We start from the raw sequence: 11,035 nt of genomic DNA on the forward strand, positions 1-11,035 counted from the left end.
ATCTCATTGGCCGTGAACCCGGGGCCATGAACCGGGTGCTCGAACTGGACCGCTTCCTGGGCAAAGAACATGATGGGTGAACCGATAGTAAATTAATGAAACAGGTTTTTCAAATTTAGCCGCGAGGGAGGAAAGGAAGGGAAAAGGGAATGATGAAGTGCTGGGGATGGCTATTTATGCACCAAGGGAAAAGACACTCGGGGCCCACATGAAGAAAGGATTTTGGAAGAGCTAGGGCATTCTCGTCCAGAGGGCATGTATTTATTTTCATGTAGACCCAGCTTTAGTAGAAGGTGCCATGGTGGTGGGAGTGCTTTTATTTTACTTTGGTCTGCCTTTTGAATTTCCTGTAGAGAACTGGTTGTGGGTCAGGGAGAAGGGATAGGTTAGCTTAGGTTAGCTTAATCACGAAGAATCAAACGAAAACAACTTAACGCAGCAGCCACTTAGGGTATGCGGTGTTTCAAACTGCGGTTTGAATAAAAAACAGCTAACATGCTACCTTTAATTTTGAACCGCAGTTTAAAATACAACGGTATGGTTTATTCCAAAATGGTGGGTTACCAAAGTTTAATTAATGCTTAACATGTTAATATTCTTCTATCAATTCGATTACGCATTGAGTGGATAAGATTTCTAATCTTTTATGCTTGTGCAAATGCATCGTCGAATTTCTGCTTTTTATAGTTAATCTATTACAATTCGATTCAATCCGGTTCAAACGAGATGATATTATTTTAAGATTTTTTTAAAATAAATAAAAATAAAGTTATTATAAAAAAATTAAAGCAAATCTTTTCAGATATAGTATTGCAGGTTAATTCATCGAGTTAATTAAATTTAATCCGGTTAATTTTTATCTAGTTTGATACAAAACTAAACTCAATTTAGAAATTTTAATTTTATTAATCACCAGAATAATCAAGATTTTACAACACTCATCCATGAGACGAAAAGAAGGAAACTAGCAGTAAAGCAAAAACCCAAGACAGAACTGCTTTAAAAGAAAAAAGAAGTTATTTTTTCTCTAAAGCAAAACTTTCAAGCGTTCACATTTCCCAAATCAAGATTTTATTTTGTTGGGTGAAATGCTCTTCTCTCCCAAAAGCAATTAAATTGGTCTGCTTTCAAGCAGAAATGTCCAAGACTTTGTTGCAGACACTACTGCTGCTTCTTGGGATCATGGCATGCACATTGTATTGGACTATGTATATATTAACCCACACCATTACATGAACAATGAATATTCCAAGTTCGTTTGTTTGGTAGTTTTCTTAGTTGGCAGTTAGTTCTGATTATAGAATGCTAGCAATATCAAAAGCAGCCATAGCTAGTGGAGGCCAACATGCACAGCTGCACACCTTCCCTTGTTATTTCAACCTTTTTTTTTGTTTCATGAACTAAAGTGAATCTAAGCGTCCTGCAACCCTTTGTGTTTTCAACAGTGCCAAAGTAGCCTTCATGTGCTGCAGACATGGGTACTAAATAAATCAGTCCGATACCAACTTTTCAAATGTTTTCAACTGCCTTTCATATGCTAAGCAAATTAGAGGCTCTTGTTGCTGTTTGGTTCTTAATTAGATGACATATAGTACAGCGTAATCGTTATATTATAATGTTATCTGGGTTGATGAGCACAGCACCAGCATTCTGCTTCGTGCAGAGATAGATCGAAGAACACATCCACGGGAGGGTAAAGGAGAGTCCGAATAGATTTACCCTCTTTTTTTATGTTTTAAAACTATTTAAAAAAAAATTATTTCAAATTAATATATTTTTGGTATTTTCATATCATTTTGATGCACTGATATCAAAAATAATTTTAAAAAAATAAAAAAATACTAGCTATGCATTGTTAAAATTAAAATAAAAAAATTAATTTTAATATTTTTTCAAATGAAAAACAACCGCAACCATACTCTCAAACAGACTTGTTAATTACTCATCATGAAATTGAGATCGTTGGTAGTTTATGTTATAAAATAAAATACAAGAGGTTTTGTTGTAGGTTATAATGTAAAAATTAATAAATTTGGATATTTAACAGAAGAATTGGAGGGAAAATCAATATTTATATAATGAAATTTGGCATCATGTAAAATAAATATTTTTGCCTTTTATTTTCAAAATTAATTAATTAATTAGTTATGCATGACATCTCTTACCAAATTATTAAAGTTAATTTATTTATGTTTTTTGAGTTCTATATATAAAATAATTTGAAAAGATATTTCTTTTAAATTTTATCGTTATACTGGACTGAAGAGATGTTCTTTTAAGTTCTAAATATTTATTGGTCGGAAAAAATGTTATTTTTTTTATAAATATTATATTGATATTGGTATAAATAAATTAAAAAACAATTTTATTCTCTTCCTAGTTTTCTCTACACGCTCTTTATTTAAATTTATTAAAAACAAAACATAAATTCTTAAAAAACTTATAAAAAATGTTATTTATAAATTTTAATATTTTATTATATCCTTAAAAAATTATTGCTTTAATTCAACATTAAATATAATAAAAACAATCAATATCTTAAAAATCTCCGCGTGTCAAACTTGTTTGATATACCTCCCATTGACTTGGAAGTGTAATCCCACCATGGCGGATGAGTACTGGGGTACTGAAATCAGTAGAGGGCACTAGAGACAATGATAATCTATTGGAAATGAAACAAATGAAGGATGATGATTAGATTCCACAGTTAATCATTAAAGTCTTTGGATACTTTCACATCAATTTCTAATTCAAATAGCTAATCCACAGTTAATCATTAAAGTCTTTGGATACTTTCACATCAATTTCCAATTCAAAGAGCTAATCACAGTTAATCATTAAAGTCTTTGGATACTTTCACATCAATTTCCAATTCAAAGAGCTAATCACAGTTAATCATTAAAGTCTTTGGATACTTTCACATCAATTTCCAATTCGAACAGCTAATCACAGTTAATCTCGTTGATAATTTTATTTGTCCCTCTTATTCTCGTTTTCGTTAACTTCTCTGGCACCAGAGACGCAAGCAGGATCGAAGGGTGCAAATGGTGAAACATCCTATTTAAATGACAGACATCGTAGCTTCAAAACCATTGCAATATAAACGTCATATTGACCTGACCCATCAGAGAGGGCACAGCCAACAGCACGAATTTGTGTTGTATTTTGGTGATTTCTTCGTTGAATTCGTTTCGCAAGAAGAGTATTCAAGATCACTCAATGGAAGGGACGAGGCTTATAGAACAAGGAGGTAGAATGAAGCACGATAATTACCTGCTAAGCTTTTCTTTCTTTTCCTGCCTAAAAGAAAGCAGGTCAGAAATTTTTCCCAGCCACGGCTGCAGGCAAAAGGGGTGTGGGGATGGAAACTGGTTTAAAATCAAGCTTACTGGACTGTCAATTGTAACCAGGCCGGCGGGAACGAATTTGAATATGTAAACAATTAGTACAATACTAAAACTAAAACCCACACTACGCCGCACGACAATTCATTTTTTTTAATGTAAAAAGAGAATGGTTAAACAATGATAGTGTTTTTAAAAAGTAATAAAAATAGGACACTTGAGTCATTAACTTGATTATATTTAATAAAATCTGTAAATTTAATAATCTAATTTAAACTGAGAATAACAATAGTAAGTGAATCATAAATAAAACACCTTGGTAATAATTAACTAAAAAAATGAGTTATTGATATCATGTTTGTTAGGAAAAAAAAGAAAAAATTATTGGAAACTCATCGCTACTCCATTGTAGACATCGTCCACAACAAAAATAATTTGTTGAGATCGTTAAAACTCCATTATAAAATGATACAAGACAATATAGAAAAAAGTCGCATGGTTCTCTAAAGCAATGCCCTAGAAAAACAATCTGAATAAAATGTAGGGAAGTGAGTATTCGTCTATGTTTAATCAATCAATTCTATTTAATCAAATAAAAAAATTATTTTGAGAAAATATATTTAACAAAAAATAAAAGGACCTCATATAACCCTATCAAATAAAAAATAAATAAATGATGTAGAAAGCATATAAAAAAACAAAAAGCCCAATCTTCAATAAAAAAAATATCGAAGGATAAAACTAGAAAAAAAAATAGATTACAAGAATGGTAAAAAAAAATCAAATCAACCCCTAGCGAATGTCCTTAAGCTGGGTTAATTTTTCAAATTGTAACCCATGAAATTTCGAATGAGGTTAACAAAGAAGTTCAAATCTAAATCAACTCAATGTTGAATGATGAAATTGAGTGTAAGAAAATACCAAACTAAAAAATTTGGCAAAGCAAAAAAAAATAACAATGAAAAGAATGAGAATAAGATCTGATAGAAAAAAAAAATGATCGAGAGTGAAATTGCCAAAACATTACATTATAAAAATTATCTCAGATGACACAAATAGTAATTAAAAAAGGGGAGAACAAATCAGAAAAATTTAAAAAATCAATCGAGGATAAAATTGAAACAAATTTTGATTTTTATAAGTTATTTCAAATAAAACAAATATTAACCAAAAGACCAAGGACTAAATTAAAAATAAAAAGAAGTAAAAGAATCAAATGAGGATAAAATTAAAACAAAAATCGAGGGAAAGAAAAAAGAAAGAAAGAAAAACTACCAAAACCAAATCGGAACTCTGTTTTTTTATATGTGCCACCTTTATATAAAAGAGACATCGAGATGAATCTAAAAACATCTTGAAATAGTATTTTTTATTACCAAAATCAGCTGCACACACCGTCCAAAAATGATGAAGCAGCTGACATGCAAACACATGTCCAACACGCGTCAACAATTTTTTTTAAATCCCTTTAATTTATTAAAAGACAAAACTAACCTCCACTTTACTACTTTACCTTATTAAAAAAAAAATCAATAGTGCAATAATAAAAATGCCTTGGAATCTAGGATATAAAAAAAATTAAACTCCAAAAACAAGGAAGTATTTAACGGTATAAATAAAAAGGATAAGACCAAAACACCCCTCTTAATCAATCAAAGTATTTTTGTATACAAGGATAGATCGATTATTTTATTGCATATTTTATAATTAAAAATACAAATCTACTTTTCAATAACACCCAACAATATATTAATCTTAAAAATATTTATAATAATTTATTATGTAATTTAAAAGACAAATACTCACCCTAACCTCGATCAATTTGGCCTCAACCATTAACCTAAAGCTTCTTTTTTTTTTCCAGGCAAGAAGAAGGTAAATTCACTATTCCTACTATCCACGGTAAGATATGCCTAAAAAATCAGTGAATTCACCTTCAGTTTTTTTAATGCAATATCATGATTATGATATCAAATTTCATCTAACAAAAGAAATTCTTTTAAGTGATAGGACCACTTACCCAAGTTGAGTTGGTCATTGAACCAAACTAGCAATAGACCCAGATGAACTTAAACAATCCAGCCAAGTCTAGAGTGACTTGGACCAAACCAAACTCAGGTTCTTTCAGTTTTTTTTTTTTTTTTAAATATATATCTAAAACGACGTTTCAAGATTGGATCACGACCAGGCCAGACCCTGGCAAGGGCTGATAAAAGGCCTGTTGAATTTTGAAAGTGGAAACCATCAACTGACACTTACATTTGTCAAGGTTGTTAATTATTACAATATTACAACATTCCAAATTCAGCCCTATAACACTACTTAACAGAAAAAATGCAAAGAAAGAATTTTCACGTACAACTAAAATTATAAGGTTCCGTCAAAGTTCAAGTGCTAACTCCGACTAACATCCGAAAGTTGTTTTATCCCACACTTTCCTCTAGCCGGCGACATCTTTGGGCTGTTTCGCGATAACCATGGTGTATATTTACATGTTCACAGGAGGACTTCCCTGAGATTGCAGTTAGTGAAAAAATTAGCACTCTTTTGCAAACGTAAGGAAATCAATATCAACTCCCACCAAAAGGACAACGGAAAATTAATGTCCACATCCTCAAATACCAAAACAGAGTTTAACCCTACCAATTGGCACGCTAGTTGTAACACAGGAGGAAAGATGATGGAAACAAAGAAGCTTCTAGTATCTACCTAAAGACGAATCCAATACCACTATCCAAATTCCGAAAACAAACTCATCTTTCATTGAGGAACAAATAGCAAAAACATTGATTTTACCTTGAACAAAAGATCATAAGCGATATATTCCCAGGGCAATGATATGGACATTAAGCAGCATTTGAGGGGTAACATCTCGTCATCTGAAGATACGGAGGAAGAAGCAGCTGCAAAGGCATGCTTTGCTGCCACAGATGCAACAGATGCTGCTTTTAGAAAAACTGAGCCAATCCCAAACCCTTTCTTTGAAGTAACAGGTGAAAAAGGGCCAACATCCTGCTGGCTTTGATCTGATAACATGAAAACTCAATTCAGTAGAATGGAAATCATTGTGCATACTATTCACATATCTAATCAACTAATAAAGAACAGTGACACTTTTGCAAAACAATTAGGAGTCTTAAACCCCAAACCACAAAAAGTGGGGGAGGTGGGAAACAAATAGATCCCCGCCCCTCAAAAGCCAAAAAAAAAATACACTGAAAGAGATCAAGATATTAGGAAGAAAAGGATTCTGCTTTTACCTGCAACACCAGAAACAGCTACTTCAACTTCCCCACGTCCTCCTGGACCTTTCATGTAAAGTCTGTCTGTTTTTCCAGGGGATTGACCAAGAAGACTCCCAAATCGAGACTTGCCAGCTGTTGAACAGGGGAATAGAGAGATAAGAGAGCTAAATGAGTAAAGAAAATTGTTGGCATTTCAGTTTCTGATATCTCCGCAAGCTGCATCAAAGTTCAGAAACTGGTAACAATAAAATTCTTTTTGCAAATAAAAAAAAAACTCATTTTTACCACAGGACACAGATCATAGTTGCAATAGTTTGATAATAACCAGAAACCAGAACAATTGAGTAACAAAGTCAACTTCGTTAAGTTGCCAAGTCAGAACTTCAGAACGAGAGAAACCACAAGTGTAACAAGAACATGTGAGAACACTTGCTCCCAAAGAATTTAACCCCGGGCACCCAAACAAACAATTGTACTAGGAAACTGCTGAAAGCTAAAGACATTACCAACAAAATAGAAAAACGTGTGTAAGGCATCAAGAGCTGGATAGAAAAGATAGTTTGCTAACATCACAGTGCCTATTTGAAATATTTGGGATGAATGCACCCTCTTTGTTGATTCTGATAAACCATTAGTACAAGTGTTCATCTGCTGTGGAAGCAGCAAAATGAATTTAGTTAGAAGTAGATAAAGAATGAATTACGGTTAAGTGTTTAGAATTTATGCCCAGAGTCCCCAGAAGAAAATTGTTATTCAGTCTAGGAAAATTAAAACAAGGTTTGCATATTGCAAATCAGAAAATCTTCAGTGGCTATAATGATTATCCAGCATGCTTGCCTCCATATGAGACTAAAGGATATTTTTGGCTCAAAATAATAAAAGCACAAGTAAACTACAAGTTACATATGTCAGGCTGAAGACAACAAAAGCAAATTCAATGTCAAAGTAAGTCATGACTTCACGTGCTTCACACAAAAGCTTTCCTGCAGAAATAACAAGTGAAACTAATAATCCAGATAGAGAAGAGCCAACTTCATATCACTCTAACTGAAAGTCACCTAAGATTTACTTCTGATGAAACAACAGAAAGAAAGCAGAACCATTTTGAGTAATTTATTGAAGATATACCATCATATGCTTCTCGAACCATTTGATAGCTTACAAATCCAGAGAAAAGTGTGAGCTGAAATCATAATAATGGCTCCAATTAGATAAGGAACTGAATGAATTGTAGATAGAAATAAGAATAGTTTCTTTTCATGTTCATCTCTATCTCAGCATATAAAACTAAGTAGAGACAACACAGGAGGATGAAAAAAGAAATCATAATACCCTACAATAAATCAGCAACGCATTTGTGCATTTAGAGATATTGCAATTTGGAAAATGTATGCTCGCGGTCAACTAAACTGGCAAGTTTAACATGGATTTTCCATAGCCACCCATGGCATCTACAGTAGTTCATTCCTAGCTGTTGGAATCTAAGGTTCTGTAAAAGTTTTCTAATAAAATTCCAAAGCTCTCCATGTAAGGAGAGTATGATATATGACACCAGAAACCACTTTGATCTAAGGCAAGCTTGTCCAAGAGATGTATCAAAGTGTCAGAGAATTTCAAGCAACTTAAAGCCTCTTCAAATCAGAATAGCTCAGCAAGTGGGAGTTCATGGTAGATCAAAGAGCTCAAACAAGCAAGTTTCATGTGTTGGGTGGAACAAGCACAAACCTTAGAATTCTTTTCCTTCCCAGGACTAGTATCATTTTTCTGACAAAAATTACTGCTAGAACTGCCATCTTGCAACTCTTTGTCACTAGGAAATGCTGCCCCATCATGTGCATTGAGAAGTACACAATAGCAGTGGTCACTTTCTGTCAATACCTGATGATAGCAAAATTATAAGAAAAGTAACAACGAATTGACAAAGTTTAAAGATGTAAAAGATTGTGAATGTGTCCTAGATATGAAGCATTTTATATCATTTATTTTCCTCAATGCAACGTGCTGAATAATTTATGCTCTTCATATGGAAAATTCATTCTTAGTAAGGGTATAACTCGATCAAATTTAAGTGATACAGATCAAATTTTATTCCACTCCCCTTTGTTTAAAAATTTCCATCTGACATATTGACATGCACAGCACACCTTGTCACGAGAAAAACATCAATAAGATAAAAAAAGTAAATTGTTGACCTTGCAAAATAAAGCATTAAAAAGTACAACAGTCATAAGATAAGCACAGTACCACTGCATCAAAAGTGGAGTCAAAATCATCAACTGCAAAACAGATATCTGGATATGCAGGCGTTGTCTCTACTTCCTATATATGCATCAGAGATAATGTCAGGTGAGAATTGAAGACAAAGCATGAATTAAGAGGATGACTTATTAACAGCAAATGAGCATACCTTTTTTGAGTCCAAATGAAAATATACACGACTTGGAGATGCATAAACAGTCTTTACAACCTGCAGAGAGAAAGTTAAATTCTCCCTATGGATAAGAAGCTCACAAACAAACAAAAAGAAACAACCATGCTATATAAAAACTGGAAGTACCTTATATATAGGAGACAACTGTGTATCTTGCCCAGCTTGATGATTCCGAAGGACTTGTTGACTGAAAACGAAAACAAAAAACAAGAACTCACAATCACAAAGTTCTTTCATGGCTAAAAAAAAAAACCTTTCCAGTTCAGGATTAATACAATATCCTATTTTTATCAGTCATGGGCCTTTTTAAGCAGGGGAAAAACCATGAATTTCAAAAAAATTCTTGAGTTCCAGAGCAACTTTCAGCAGTATGGCAAGTAGTATACGTAATTTATTAAGGTAAAGATATGACATGAGAAACAAAATACCTGCAAATTGCCACAGTTACTGTGTATGATGTATGTGCAATCAAGTTCAAGTAAAACGAGCGCCTCCAATCCACCTCCGCTGAACTTTCACTAACTAAATTATCCAACTAGTAGACAAAACTGAAGATAATGAGCACCTTAGCAAAATCAATTCCATATACAAAAAGGCGACATCTAATTACCATATGCGTAATCAAAATAAAAAAAAAAGACCAAACCACAGCCTAGCCCAAGTTTCTTCAACTATAACCACATTCAGAGTTTTATATTCACAATTGCATAAACTCCCACACTATCTTTCCATCATGCTGTGGGAAGAAAGCCACAAGCATGCCGGCTTTCCCTCAAGCAAATATTATCACAAAATCAATCCAAAGCACAAATTTACGCCGCTCTTTACCTTAGGTGCCCACCTGCGTACAAAGTAAGAAGCAGCACTCTCTACACTATCATTGAAACCATATCCTTGCGTGTTCTACAACAACATAATTAAACAAAATTAGTACGAAATCGAAAATCAACATTAAAGCGAAACTAGATAATTGCCACTACAAATAAACAATGCTTCACCCTTTTTCTAACGAAAAAGACGAGATCATCATCCTGCTTTCTCCTTGATTCTTTACCACGAATAAAATACAAATCCAACACATCATGCCAAAACCGCGAGTCCATTTCAACATCTGCTGCATCTTCCTCTTCCACTGTAGTTTTCCCTAACAACTTAGAGTGTTTCTTCACCATAGACAACAACTCAGACCTATCAATTAAACAACAATTTCCATAATTAAATATCACACACAAATTAAACCTAAAATTTTAACCTGATTAAGTAACAGAATCTGCAGTACCTGGAAGGAGTCTCTCCGCCATCCCCTAGCATTTCTGTTTCTCAAATTTGAAAGGAATTCGTAAGCAGCAAAACACTTCGCGTCGTGATTAATGATATCGATTGACTTTTCAGCAGCGACCTGGCTAGGTTTTTAGAATTTCCTCACCAGCAATCATTTCGACTGAAAAAACTGGAGCCGGTGTGCGGGTCGCTGATCCGAGCCTTTCTTTTGTTGAGGTCTTCGAGACTGAGAGGAGAGAGAACGATATTTAGAGGGATTATTTGGTGTGTCTCGGTAGCTGAGAATCTTTGTGAGTTTGCTTCTGATACACAACGGGTGTCAATATAAGGGTGTTTTCTGCACCTTAAGACTCTGCCGACATCGTCTGTTTTTGGCCTGCCATCAAAATGAACGGTGAATGATTGTTGATTGGTTGTGCGGCGTTGTGATCATGATAATAATAATAGTAATGAGTGAGGCCTGGCCTGGTGCTTGTGGCTGGCCCAACTTGAGCTGGCGTTTTCAGTTAACCGTATTTCGTGAAGGGCAGTGCATGCGCGACACGTGCTCCTCTAAGACACGTGGTTTTAAATTTGGTTTTGGATATGATAGTGTAAATGGGACGTTTTGTCCCTATACTTTTGAATTTTAATGAGTTATATCCCTCTATTATTTTAGCAGTGAAACTGTCAAGGTCCTTACCGTTCTTCAAAATTACATCTGCAATTGTAAAAATTGATAAGAAATGAAGAAA

The 11,035-nt window shown here is 33.8% G+C and overlaps 1 protein-coding gene across 2 annotated transcripts; it reads right to left on the reverse strand.

The window, feature by feature from the left end:
- Nucleotides 1-5,517: 5,517 nt before the first annotated feature.
- Nucleotides 5,518-10,687, reverse strand: LOC7497314 (uncharacterized). 2 transcript variants are annotated; one of them, XM_002320640.4, is made up of 12 exons: nt 10,300-10,685; nt 10,019-10,208; nt 9,849-9,923; nt 9,449-9,555; nt 9,147-9,207; nt 8,997-9,056; nt 8,834-8,908; nt 8,315-8,467; nt 7,718-7,772; nt 6,605-6,721; nt 6,141-6,370; nt 5,518-5,856 (listed from the first exon to the last, which is right to left on the reverse strand). In XM_002320640.4, the coding sequence occupies exons 1-12, from the start codon at nt 10,329-10,331 to the stop codon at nt 5,833-5,835; spliced, it is 1,179 nt and encodes a 392-aa protein (XP_002320676.1). In that variant the 5' UTR covers nt 10,332-10,685; the 3' UTR covers nt 5,518-5,832. The 2 variants fall into 2 exon arrangements, with proteins under 2 accessions (XP_002320676.1, XP_024441477.1); XM_024585709.2 differs by lacking the exon at nt 8,834-8,908 and having other exon boundaries at nt 10,300-10,687.
- Between the last annotated feature and the right edge of the window lie 348 nt (nt 10,688-11,035).

Source organism: Populus trichocarpa, chromosome 14 (genome assembly GCF_000002775.5).
Source record: "Populus trichocarpa isolate Nisqually-1 chromosome 14, P.trichocarpa_v4.1, whole genome shotgun sequence".
Taxonomy (NCBI): Eukaryota; Viridiplantae; Streptophyta; class Magnoliopsida; order Malpighiales; family Salicaceae; genus Populus; species Populus trichocarpa.